The sequence below is a fragment of the Eutrigla gurnardus genome (genome assembly GCF_963514095.1).
Source record: "Eutrigla gurnardus genome assembly, chromosome: 8".
Classification (NCBI taxonomy): Eukaryota; Metazoa; Chordata; class Actinopteri; order Perciformes; family Triglidae; genus Eutrigla; species Eutrigla gurnardus.
Window position 1 is genome coordinate 9,180,081 of NC_139922.1, and position 14,198 is coordinate 9,194,278.

The 14,198-nt window shown below is 40.9% G+C and overlaps 1 protein-coding gene across 1 annotated transcript in view; it reads left to right on the plus strand.

Annotated features, from left to right (window-relative positions):
• ptpn11b (protein tyrosine phosphatase non-receptor type 11b) overlaps positions 1-14,198 on the plus strand; it is a 306,181-nt gene that overhangs the window by 268,524 nt on the left and 23,459 nt on the right. Inside the window, exons 2-3 of the mRNA XM_084014802.1 lie at positions 924-948; positions 12,911-13,033. Coding sequence (XP_083870928.1) covers positions 935-948; positions 12,911-13,033 — 137 coding nt within the window. The 5' untranslated portion in view covers positions 924-934. The remainder of the gene's footprint in view (positions 1-923; positions 949-12,910; positions 13,034-14,198) is intronic.

The window sequence follows — 14,198 nt, forward strand, 5'->3', positions numbered from 1 at the left end:
TACTCCTCTCCCTCATCATCACCAACTCCAGGGCTGGGCGGCTGTCCCATCACGAGGAAGCAGCCTACTGCTTATAAACCTGCTGTTAGCTCTCACAAGACAATAGCAGAGCTTTTCCATACAAAACACTGCAGTTCATTATTTTTTTGCATTATTTTCCAGTATCTTACAACACAGACACAAGTTTGACTTATTAAAGCTGTTTTTAAAACATTTTTTAAAATGTTGTTATTTTTGAAGTTTTTGGCCTACAGCTTTACTTCGCGGTGTTTTCAGTGTGCTTCCGTTTTCAACTTATTTTTTTACTTTGTCGATTAGAAGTGAATAATTAACGATACATCTATGCATGTCGCTCAAGGGCCCTTCCACTCAAATCCTGGATATGTCGGGGAACTTTAACGACGGTCTCTAGGTGCATCAAGCTAGCTCGGGTTAGTCAGGACAGGACAGGAAAAGAAGATAGCCCTGCAAAATAAAAGCGTAAAACGGTCACATTTGACAAAAGAAGAAGGGGGCTAACCCAAGAAGCCTTGGGCTACAGCAAAATTGTGTATAATACCGCGGCATCGTTCAAATATATTAGTCTCGATTTGTAATAGTGTTGGAAAAAACTGTGTTTTACTCGAAAATTATGTTTAAAATATATTTAATTCTAATTATTGCAGCACATACAGGTAATACAAACAAGTTGATAAAAAAAATAAAAAAATATTGAAGGATAATGGGTGTTTTGTTCCCAAATGTAACATAGAAACCCGCCCTGTTTAAACGAGCCTACAAACGAGGCTTTTGTTCTGAAGGCAACAACCGGACGACGTGTAGCTAGTCGTGTGTAGCTCAACGCACAGGTTTAACAGATCTCTCACTCTTCACAGCGACTCGGCAGAAGATAAAGGGAACGTTTGTGGACACTTGACAGCTTTCAGAGACTGCTATGACATCTCGCAGGTGAAGTGCAATTTGTTTTTTTAAGCTGTCATTAACGGCACCGAAATATTAAACTGCCTGTTTGTAGCGCACGAGCCGCCTGAGATTTAACGGGCGAGACTGAAGTGAGGCTGCCAGCTAGAAAGCAGGGGCGCCTCAACTTTGTTCAGCTACAGACGCTTGTAACGCGCACTTGACGCCTCGTAGCTTAAATTTAACCCCAAGAAACCCCATTATGTGTTTGACTGGTTAATTATGAATTGGCACAGAGTTATACGTGTCTTCTTTACTTAAAGTGTGGTGACGACATTGAAAACTGTTATAAATATGACACATTTGCTTTAACTTTCTTCAGCTAGCTGCCGCAAAACTGAAATAACAGTGGAATGAAAACTGCGCCAAAGTTTCTCTGTCTTAATGTTTTACACCAATTCTTCATTTGAGTGAGGCGTGTGATTTTTATTTCAGATTTTAAACCTTAAAGTTAATATTAACTCGTTACACTTCTTTATTTTCCGCACAAGCGTGTGTCCTCATCTTTCTAACCCAGTGTTGTGGGCTTTCTCTGTATCTGTCCTCTCTTTGTTTCCATGCATGCACAGTGCAGGGAACTGGGAATCACAGCTCCATACTGAGACACTGAGATACAGTAAACACACAACACACTTCAGCAAAACACCCAGAAAAAAACTCAAATTTGAATATGAATATTGTAGCACTGCTGGTTGCAGGTCTCCACTAATGTGTCAAGCACCATACAAACAATTCAAGTGTGCATGTGATTACTTTAAGCTTAAGAGCAATACCTATAAGCACTATAAAGGATTACATAACAATATACAATTGTAAATTAACACCAAATGTATACTTGATAACCCCACAAGTATAGTGATAACATCTAGAATCAAGGCTATTCCATTGAAGACCTGGCCTGCTTCACTTGGAGAGCCTTGGTAATCATTATGTGCAGCTTTTGTATGTATTTCCCTCTTATTATTAACCACATGCACATCTGTGAACTCCTAATGATTTGTAGATCTCCCTGAAACATTGACCAGCTTGTTGTGTGAGGAAGTAAGAGCTATGCCATCACCATGAACATGCCTGGATACATCCACTGTACGTCATTGTTAATTGTTTTTCATTATTGATTCATAATGTCAGCCTGGTAATATCATATTACCTGCTGGCTGTCGAAAGTAAAACTTATAGTTATTGAAATGTTTGTTTTGGTAAGATTATTAGCTGAGCTATGCTAAATTGCTGCACTGCACTAATTTATATGTTGATGCTTCGTACTAGCTGTCATTATCACTAGTGGTGGGCAGAATTACCAACTGTTGGTCCTGGTACAGATTCCTGTGCAAGGTGACCTCTGAAATGTTGACTCCAGCAATGTTGGTTGACCATTATGGCTGACGTGGACTCAAGAAAATGCAGTGTCGGGAATCAGGGAGTTTATAGTTGATACAATAGCCTACCACTATATGGGTGGAAAAGATAGCAGACGTGTCGTGTCGCAGGTGTTTGACATATGACTGTTGTGTCCTGCCTGCCTTTGGTTGGGAAAGTTGTCATTGTGAAATAAGGATGTCGAGGCCAGTCGACTGATTTGAACATAATCCAACTTTACGAAAGACTAAGGCATGTATTTCTCCTTAGACAGAACAAAGAGTGCTGGATTCTGACTATACTTATTTGTTGAAATTGTGTTTTTTTCCCCCATATCACAATAAAATCTAGCTGGATATGGCTTCGAGCTCGCTGTATCAAAGACAGTTTGGAAACAGTAAAGCTGTTAGACTGGCTGGTACATTGAAGGAAAATTTGAAATGATGACATATCTTTTTACGAAACGCAACAATTCCATGACCATGGACCACTGCGTTGCTTGGCTGCTTCCTGGTACACCTTACCAGGATGTACCAATGTACTATTTTGTCGATAGTGATACTGATCGTGGCTCAGCTTTGCATAAGCTATCAAGTAAAATCTAAATCCTTGTAAACTTGCTACAGACGCTGAACAACCAGTTTGACTTGCATGTTCCTGAATACACAGATGAAGAGCATAGCCAAAGTGTGTGTGTGTGTGTGTGTGTGTGTGTGTGTGTGTTTGTGTGTGTGTGTGTGTGTGTGTGTGTGTGTGTGTGTGTGTGTGTGTGTGAGACTGCGTGTTTGTGCATGCACAATGTATACCTAAAGTATGTAGTTCATTCCTGTACATTGAACCATCCAATAGACATTTTGGGTAATTGTTGTAAACTTCAAAATGAACTTCTAAATACAGCATGTGATTCAGATTACTGGATTGAATTGAGCTGTGTGTCTAGTGGTGCCCTCCCTCCCTTAACTGGTCTTATCAGTTGTAACAACAACCTGCTGAAAATAAGAATTAAGAACTGTTGGTGCCATTGTTTCTCACTTAATTACTAGAATTCAATTCAAGGTCATCTATTTAATGTCACATCACTTGTGATGTCTCTCTCAGACATCACGAGTGTACAACACTGTACAATATAGTGTACAATATACACTTGTGAGTTGACAGAGGGCCAATCGTTCTATTGCCCCGGGGGCTACAGCCACCAGAAGCCTAAGATCCAAGATGGAGGAAAACACTGAGACAAAGGTATTAAGAGTTGTTTTCATCTTAGCCAGTTTCCACAGTTTGTCGCCAGCCGAGACGCATATGACTGTTGCTCTGTGGCTCGCTCTGTACTTCCTGAGCTGAAATACCACAAGGGAACAATACTACAGTGCATGTCATCTTGATCAGGCGAGCTGCTCTCCTGTTTATGATCGTATCACCCAGACCCCCCTCCCCCCATTTCAGGAAAGATTTTAGTTTATCACACTATTGTGGAGGGCTGGAGTTTCCACATGTTTTGCCATTATTGTATTATTGAAGAGTTTAGTCATAAAGGAACCACATATAATGTCTGCCATTGTGATCGCCTACAGTGAGTAAGTGAGTTCAGTGTAATTGTGCTGTGATGATGCAGATTCACTTTATGTTTCTGTTCCATGTGTAGTATTTCAAACTTTCCACTATTGGAAACCACCTCTGCCCCCCTTTGTTTAAAGAGGAGACCTCGTTTGTCACTGAAACTCATTTGACCAGCTGAGAACAGTGAGTCAGTTTTGTCGATAAGCAGACAGGAAAACAACAGCCCATGTGGAGGAATAAGATAGCAGTGCCAACATTTCCAGGAGTGCTCTGGACCAACTGTTTTCCAGATACATGTTTTGAATTTTTTCAGACTCAAACCAATAAAGATAGAGTATGTGAGACTCGGCTCCACTTAGGATCCTTAAATGTCATGATTGTGTAGTTGAGGGTGAAGGTTTACATTTACCATTGAACTTCTCATAGTCAGCCGGTTAACAGACAGGTTTGTTACAGAAAGTAGAAGTCTGACTAAAATTGCATGTATTTCTTCATATTAAATTAAAAAGTTAACCCCACAGTGTGTCAGATACAGAAAATACTAGCAAATGTGGATTACAAGAAACTTTGTCTTAAATTATTTTATAAGGTGTTAACTAGCAGCCTTCCTTTTAAGTTTGTAGGTCTTAAACGTGAACTAAATTTAAACTAGTATGCCCTAAGTTTTGCATATTTTTTTGCATAAATCTCAGCAAAGTATCATCATAGATTTGCTTTCAATAATAAGATTATGATCAGTAGCTTTGTGCTCAGATGAATGGGAAGTGAACTAAACATGAGAGGGGGAAAAAAGGAGATCATGTAAAAGATTAGACATAAAAAAAAATGCAAATATGACATCTAAGTTGGAAATGTTAGTTTAATGTTAAACGTACCGTATCTCTGCCAATAGCTACATTATTTAATCCAAATTGAAATTTTGAATTTTCTTTTATTTTTATCTTTTACTCTGTGGTCAATTCCGTACAGAATGCAGGCAAAATTGCAAGAGTGATGTATTAAAGAGTGAATATGATAAATTTAAAGTATTCTGAGTTTGTTTCAAGAAGACATCCCGTGTGTATTAACTAGTTTCTGCTTCTCAGAAAGTTTGATATCCATGTTATCTATTGAAAAACAGTTGGATGTGTCTGTGAAAAAACATAGTAGTTATTTATTAACCATTAATGCCCAGAGCCACTTTTACTCTACACTGTTTGACAGGTACTGTTTGCGCCATGCAAATACAAAAAGCTGCAAACTCTGGATACCATGTGCATGTGTATTATTTTGGCATGACTTAAGAACTGCCTAACTACCCTGAAAGCTTTTTACCATTTGTCATATCACTGCTAACTTTAACTGTAGGGTTACATGGATCCAAGTGTTGAAAGCAAACTGCATGCATGTGCGCTCTGATTGACCTAGCTAGTCATTTGGCCAACTTCACTAAGCTGACTGCCTGGTGCTGCAGTGAAGCATCCAGCCATGGGGTGTGTGTGTGTGTTTTGCAACTCATGTAAATACCCCTGATCATCAGCTGGGCTAAAAATATCTGCAACATTACCAAAATCCACACCTCAGGCTTGTCTGTGACCAATATAGCCTAGGCAGAGGCTTTTATGCAGCACTGCGGCTACTAAGTATATCGCCTTTTTGTCAGCAGGCCTAGACGGCCGCGCTTTAAATAGCCAACCAGGGCTATATTGAACTTGAGACATTATGTAAGAGGATAGAGTGGTGACTGGATGCACACTGGGCCTGTTTCCCCTCAACCAGGCCAGTGCCTCACCTGCATCTCCCAGCTGCCTGTGTCTCTCCCACAGTACATCCACTCTGTTGTCTCCTTTCCTGTCGATGTCTCGTCAGATAAGACCAGGCTGAAATCTCTTTCTCTTTGTCTGGTCTCTCTCTCTCACTGCCCAAGGCCAGATGCAATGGGAATGGGGTGCCAGGTGGTTTTCAAAGGGAATCATATTCTTGGAAAGCCCTGAGTCACTCCTGCTCCTGCAGTTATGTGAGGAGGGGAGGGAGGACTTTGTTTTATAAGAAGGGCATGCTGTGCAGTCTGTGTTTATAGACATCACAAAATTTTGACTGAAGATATATTTAAAGCACTTCGTGTTCATTATTAGTAAGGTTTAGTAAGACAAGGGCTAAAACAAAACATTTCTCAAAGAGAGATCTTAGATTATAACTGGTATTTTAAACCTGCCTGGCAGGTTGAGCTATGTTATTCATATTAAACTAACCATTCCCCAAAAGCGTAGAGTGTAGCAACAATCCTTTAACTGACTGAAAATTAACAGTATGCCAATGCATTTCTGCACACTGACAGCATTTGAGGGTTATAACAGGACAATCAACACATGACGGCTTACAATAATTTAACTAAATCAACACTTTTTTTCACTGGACAAAATAAATGTGTATTTTTACAACCTACCCACTTGTTGCACTGATTGCACGCCCTATATTTACTGCAGTTGATCAGTAAGAGGCCTGAACGTTTGCAAGCAAACCAGCATTTCATATCTCTTAATCACGGGTTCCCAATAATCAGGTCTGTTCCTACAAGCATTTCTTGGTCAGTGATGGCCTACAAGTTAATCATTAAACGAAGCAACACACACTGGAAGAGAAAGGGCAAATACATTTTGTCCTGTGCTTTGACGCATAGACCCAGATAACAAAATAATAGTTTCCCTGCAAATCTCTAAAAGGCTTCCTAGAAATCCATGAAGTGCCTTGCAGCCAGGATTGCATAAGTGACATTTTGAAAATTATGAGTTTCATAATTGAAAATAAATTGTCTTGTTTGATCTTCCTGGCACCAAAAGGACATTGCTGGAATCAGAGCCAAAATCTAACCGCGCAATAAAACAAGTTTGTGGTCTTCAGTGAGGATGTATTTCAGCAAGAAGTGATAGGTTCACTTCTCGTTCCATTCAACCATAGTGTCAATTCACATCAATTTAAGAAGCTTCCTTTGCACTTTCATGTGTGGCCACAGTTCATTCAGGTCACTTTAGAGAGGAAACCTTTTGGTTTCATCTGTTGTTGTAGCCTCAGTTTCAGTTTGAATTGGATACAAGCATAATATTACACAATATTAAGCACAATGCTTAATATTTTACCAATGCAGTGGCATGGCTTTAATGGTGGTCCACCAAATAGTCCAGACCGGACTAAAACTACTAGATGGACTGCTGTTAAATTTACATACAGATTAATGTCCCCAGAAGATGAATCATCATGACTCTCTAGTGCCACCATGAAGTTGCTATTTCTGTTTTTGGATGATATTGAATGGATTGCCATGACATTTGGTAGAGACACAATTTGAGATCATCAAGTCACAATTTCGGCCCTGCGATGGACTGGCGACCTGTCCAGGGTGTACCCTGCCTTCGCCCAATGACAGCTGGGATCGGCTCCAGCCCCCCCGCGACCCTGAATACAGGATAAGCGGTAGACAATAGATGGATGGAAGTCACAATTTCAATTTATCTTTACAATAAGAACTTTGCCTCACAGAGGTGAGTAGTGAAGCTACCAACACTAGGTAGCTGTGATTTAAAAGCATTGAATAACTATTATATACACATTTAACTGAAATCAAATACACACTGCAGTGTAATACTGCCATGCTTTTGTTCTCTGCATTTATTATCATCTGCAAGCTGCAAAATTAATAGCCTAATGGCATACCGCTGAATTGGCTGGATTGGGGGGATTTAGCTTGGCCAGGGCTAACTATGATCTGGTGTAACTACGCCACGCACGATTAGGTGTAATCTCCAGGCACGGGCAACGCAGCTGTTGCATTCAGCCTACCAACGAGATAGCAGGGACGTTGTAGCTGGCTTGGCATGGTCTGTGTTACAGCCAGAGAAAGCTCTGTTATCGCAGAGTGGGCTTTGGAGCGGAGCCATCAGACAGCCGCTTACCTCTTAGGGTACGAAAGGGAGAAGGGTGAGGCTGAGGGAGGAGAGTGTAAGGGGGGTTGGACCAGCCTGCCAGTGCCTGTCACATTCATCTGGTGTGGTGGGAAAGGAGGGAATGCAGGGGACGGCTGATAGCACTGATGGGTGCTGGTATCAGGCCTGCTCACGCCCGTCCAAATCCCAGATTAAAGGGCCCCCGCCCCTTCGCTCGCTCGCTCTCCCCTTCTCTCTCTCTCTCTCTCTGTCTCTCACTCTCCCTCTCTCTCTTCAACTCTCTTACAAAGCACCCTCCCCCCTCCTCTTCTGTCGTTTCTCTTACTGTCTCTGTCTCACTCTATCTAACCCAGTAACACTTTTACAAGCACCCCCCCACCCTCCGCCTTTAGTCTCTATATCTCTCTCCCTCCCTCTCGCCCGCTCTTGTGTAACAGTGCCCAGTGCTGGATTACTAAACTCTGAAGCAAGGGGCTGTGGCAGTATTTGACCATTATGGTGAGGTAGGGCAGAGACAATCCCACTCGACTTTGGTGTATTTTCTGCTTTTAGACAACCCTCACACTTCTCTCAACTCCTCTACAAGTAACTACTGCCTTGAAGTCTGCTATAGTTTGCTTAATTGAATGCACAGAATCCAGAAGGATAATAAGTGAACCCAGGGGTACATGTGGAGTCCCGGCTGTGCAGATGTGTGTGTGCATATGTGCAGTGTTTCGTGCCTGTGCATTGATGTGATGTGTTTGTGTAAAGGTGGGCGTTTCAGGATGTTTGCTAACAAAGGGGCTAGGAGTGTGGTCTAGCTGTTAAGGAGGCTGAAGGAGTTGTGTGCGTGCAAAGACACTCAGGGGAAGCCACCCCCCCTGCTGTATGTAACCCTGAAAAGGTGAGCATTGGACAGTGCTGTTGTGTCTTCAGGTTTTGCGCCCGCCTCCTGCCCATCTCCATTGTTTTGAATGTGATGAGTGACCGCAGTGCTGTGACGAGGGATTAGATATGGATTAGTGACATAAGGCATTTTTGCTCCACTGTCATTATTTTTCCGTATGAATCTGTGTAGGATTAAAAACAATACCACGAGTAATCTGTCCACCAGCTGACACCAGCGACTGTGGCTTAGAGGTAGAGTGGGCTGTCCTCTGGCAAAATACCGAAGCCCAAATTGTGTGATGATAAGTAGGAAGTTAGTAATGTTGTAGTTAGGTTAGCAAGTAAGTTGCATAGTAAGTTAGCAACAACTCCAGTTCTCTTTAAATTGTTTAACTGATTAAAAGGTCAAGATTGTTTAATGGTTAATTATAACACCCTAAAAAAACAAGAAGCAAATAAAAGATTAATTTTAAGCAGTTGCCATACAGTCGTCAGAATGCACTTTTCCAGACTAGAGGTTTAATTGCATTTCAATGAGAATCCATCTCCTATGGATTCACTTTGAATGTTGTGGATAATACATTTAACACTTTGCTTCCATCCCGTTGAGTCTGTTGTTAAATCGCCAAGCCTCCCTGCCAGACTTCGAGAGATATTTCTAATGTCACAGGGAGGGCCTTGTCCTATTCACGTTCTTACATGTTTATAGAAATAATCCCCTTGTAATCGGTTAGTATTTATTATTTGTAAAGTTCCTCCTATAATCTGCTTCCTGGGCTCGTGGAATGAGAGAAAGTGCTGCAGATCGGTTTTGCCCCCTGGTGAGGATAAGGGGGTCAGGTGCAGTCTGGGTCAGATGTCTGGTCTGGTATGTTGTGGTCTGTCTGTAGCGAGCTAGTCCAGTGCAGTCAAGACTTTTTGCTTCTGCAGGTTTCGGTGTGTGTGTGTGTATGTATGTATATGTATGTATGTATATGTATGTATGTGTACGTATATATATATATATATATGAGAGAGAGAGAGAGAGAGAGAGAGAGAGAGAGAGAGAGAGAGAGAGAGAGAGAGAGAGAGAGAAACAAATGTTTGTAGAAACAGTCTGCATGCCTAGGTTCTTGCTTTTATACACCTGTCATACACCTGTCATGTAGCATTCCCTCCTGTACAAACCCTTTCACACATTTAGCATCATTACTATTGTCATGCAGTGTCTCCGTCTCTCTCTTCTTCTTTTACTCTTCTCGTGTTTCCTCTCATGTCATAGAAATAGAGAAAACAGTGATTGACTGAATGCATCTCTGAACATCTCCGTACATTTACGTTTAGCACCCGAAAGGACATTTCAAGCCTTTTCACTTTAGTTTTAGTAAATGTCACTCCCAGTTCATTTCATCTGAACTGTTAGGTCGTTCTGACAAACACAAACTGCCAACATTCGACAGTAAGGATGTCAGATTTACACAGTGGTTGTATTTATGTTAATGTGGTTACAGGAGGAAATTAATAGGAATGTCACATAAGATGAACTGAGAATCTGCTTTGCACCAGCAGTGACCACAACAGTATTCTGGTTTGTATTCACTGCTCTGAAGTGACACAAGATCTGCTGAGCCGACTCATGAGTCTTATTTTTATCTTACTGTCATGGGTTTGTGTCATACAGTGTACAAAAACAGAAGCGCCTAAATACTCACCCACTGTTGAAGCTTTTAGATTTGATCTCCTCAGCATGAGCTTCATGAAGGCGCTCTTGTGTCACCATCTGCCTGCTCTCTGCTGGGGTATATTAATCAATAATAAGCCTTTGTAATGTGTCTGGGTTGGTGGTAAAAGGCTATGATTTGGAACGTGAAATGCATGATTTCCATGACTCATTTGGTCTATATTTCACTCCCAAAAAAAAGTCTGTTTTCCCTTTTCTGAGAATTTTCAAAAGAAAAAGTTAAGTGCTGCATCTAAAGATGATTTTGGTATTTGAACAATCTATCTGGGGACTAATTTGTCTACGCATCCAACATGTATTTGATTTTATTTCTATTATTCAGAACAAATGTTTTTTTGTCTAATTTGTGTTACCTTTACAAGATAATCCCTTTGATAAAAGAGATCACAGACCAAACCAATTGCATCAATCAATACATTTGTATTCAGTGTTCAGACAAATAGTAGCTCAAAGTCCAAACACTTTAAATGCGACTCCACAAAAAATGCCGTGGATTAATATATAAAGTGTTACAGCAACAGTTTAAAATGAATGTAGGTGCTGTAAATTGCAGGTGTAGGAAGGAGAGAGCTATTCATAATACACCTAAATGCCTGGCCTATACAATAACTGCCAGTGAAGATTTAATATAGTGCAGTAGTGTTTCAAGCAATGTGTCTTATGGTACACATTAGTATTATGGAAGCAAGGCATTGCTCTATTTAACTGACAAGGTGTGAGTGTGTTCCTGTCAAGTCTGTCTTGGGGGGAAAATGTACTAAAACTAAACTATAAAAAAAATGATTCACTTACTGTATACTGTACAGTTTTCCTAACCCAACTTCACTGACACACAAATGTGGCCCTGGATGTCTAATGGTGCATTGGATTAGCCAGCAATGGCACACAGTAGTTAGGGAGGTTTAACCCAATGATCCCTGCTTAAACATGAGCTTTAAATCCACACAGCTGACATACAGCCATTGACTGGTACATTGCTGCTGTACAGACTCACTGCTTCTATCAGATTAATGTAGTCCTTCACTCATTAAACACGGTCCGTCAATGCTAGTGCTAGTTCCAGTGTGTAGATGTGCGGGGTTTATGCCTTAAGACCGTTACAGTGAATATGGTTTGGTTTGGATAAGTGGCAGGGTCAAATACTCCAGTAAGAGAGACCAACCCAGATCATCGGTCCACATACCTAACCTGACAAGTGGAAGGGATAAATATTTGCCTGCAGTGTTTTGCAATGGAGGAAGTAACATGTAATCATTAGCTTTGGCTTTGCAGTACTGTAAACCTGGACTGGACATACAGTTTGTATGACTTCACTGATTCATCAAGAAACAAATGTGAGAAAGTAGTACGCTCCGTACTAATGCACCATTAGAAACATGAATACATGTTCATTGTTATGTTCCATATGTGAATTAATATTCAGGAATAATAGCATACATTTGATGGATATAACCTTCAGCAGTTACTATTGTTTCCAATTTAGCCATACATCTGCTGAAAGTTGTCTTTTTCATACGTCTTACTTTTAAAATGGTGCACTAGCAAATTAATACAAGAATTTAAAAAAGTGATTGACATTTTCAAGTATATTGTAAGGAAAATTATAAAGTATAATATGCATGAGCAGAAACATTGAAACCAGTCAGAAACAGATAGTAGCATAGTAAATTGCCTTAAGTACCTCAAATCAAAAAGCATTGACCTTGTTAATAAAATCCAGCCTTCTCAGCTGATTTAACTGCCAGAAGACAAGGAGCTGAGACATCACTAAGTCATCTTAGTTGTTTGTTGATTTTTTGTACACTCCAGCTTGGAAAACCACCACAAGTCCCAGGACTAGCTAATTAGGTTCAATAATTCAACCTAATGTGCAAAGGCCAGTTAAGTCCTTCAACTGAGCAGGAGTCTGTTTATTCAGCAACAGTTAGCAATCCTGGAGCTGATCAAGTTCTACAGTATTCAAGCATTTGGCCAAGAGATGTACACAAAGGGACAAAGTCCTTATAGTGTTGGGCCTACATGAATGTCAACAACCTCAAATTGAAGCTGTTAGTCGGCACTTAAACCTTATAGCTAGCTGCTGTTTGATTTCATTTGATTGACTCGAGTCCAAAGCCAAACAAATGAAAATGTCACCGCCCAAATGCTTTTAGCCATATTTATTCTACATAGTATTTTACGTTGCAGAAACTCTACACAGAACCATCTACACAGAAATAAAGCCAGTTTTAGATCACATACATTCCAGCTGTCAAAACAGTCCAACAAGTCTGTACATAAGTAGCACAATCGCAAATAGTAACGTAGAGGCAGGTTGTTAAGCTAAAACACTTCAAGCCTGTATAGACTGACTGAACTGGACTCTGTTATATGTACAAGATTTGTCAAACTGACAAAGTAAAATAAATGATTTACCATTTTAACTTGATGGGCCACAGATTGCATACATTCTTCTAATATGAATGCATGGATCATTTTGCCGTTTAACAGGCCACTCTTTTGTCCCCTGGGCCCTGCTTTTTAGGTGGTTCCACCCCAACATCACCGGAATCGAGGCAGAGCAGCTCCTGTTGACCCGGGGGGTCCACGGCAGTTTCCTGGCCCGGCCAAGCAAGAGCAATCCGGGGGACTTTACCCTCTCTGTCAGGTAAGTCTCACTCACACTGCCTCGCTTCCATTTCATTTTGTCTTTTTGTTGTTCACTATCAGACTTACTATTTATCAGGGTTGCTCCTTCCCTCACTAGCAGCTGAACACATGAAGCTAGTTGACGAGCAGGGAAAGGCTAACGATGTCGACAAGCCGTCATGCAAACAATAGTACAAAGTGTTGGCGTAGAAGTCGAGTAGCACAACACACTTGGCAAAGCATCTTAAAGAGCGACGCCCCGGTCTTTATGGTGAATTTAGAGAGTCAGCAAAGCTCCCGTTTCAATAACATTGAAGTATTAAACAGTTAAGGTATCATTAAGGTAGAGGCTATGGCTAATAATAAAATCATAACGTTAATGGCAGAGCGAGGCAGCAAACAATCTCAGTCCTCTCCGTCTAACGTTAAGAGACGGAGTCAATTTAACAGGAAAACGCGCTGACTGAACATGTATACGTGTGCCATCATTCCAAAATATACAGGAACTGGCAAAAGGCCAAGAGGAGTCATGAAGTAGTGACTGGTGAGGCAAACAAAATGGTAACAGGCTTAATACGGAATCTGTAGATCGCGCCGCTTCATCCAGCGTCTGATCTCAGTCTGTTTCACCCATGGGCGGGGTTGAGACACACACACACGCACGCACGCACGCACACACGTCATGTCAAAGACAGTTATTATAACCTTTGTCACATTAAACGTCGAAGGCGGGGGGTATTTTAAAAAGTGGGTGGTATATTGTGACTCTTCCATAAATGATTGCACATACACTTGCATATTTATGCAGATTTGTATGGTCTCTGAATGACAAAGAATTAGAATTATTAGAATGGAACTGCTAGAATGTTTCTTCAGTATATGTTCCTTCCTTAATTTTGATGAATGAACCACATGATTAGACACCATTTGATGGAAGAAATTAAAACAGATTTCATAGGGCCCTAAATAATAGCTAGATGCATTACATATACTGTATGTTAAGTGGGATGACAAACAAGTAGACAGATATGCTTAGTTGGAGATGGCTTTTGGTATTTTGCAGTCCTGTGAACTTTGTCTTAAAAATAGTGAGGATCACTGGACTAGTAGTAGTGAACCAGAACATGGCTGGAGCTGCTCCACTGAAGGCACCGCCAAGCCTCAAGGCAGATGTGTGGCTGCAT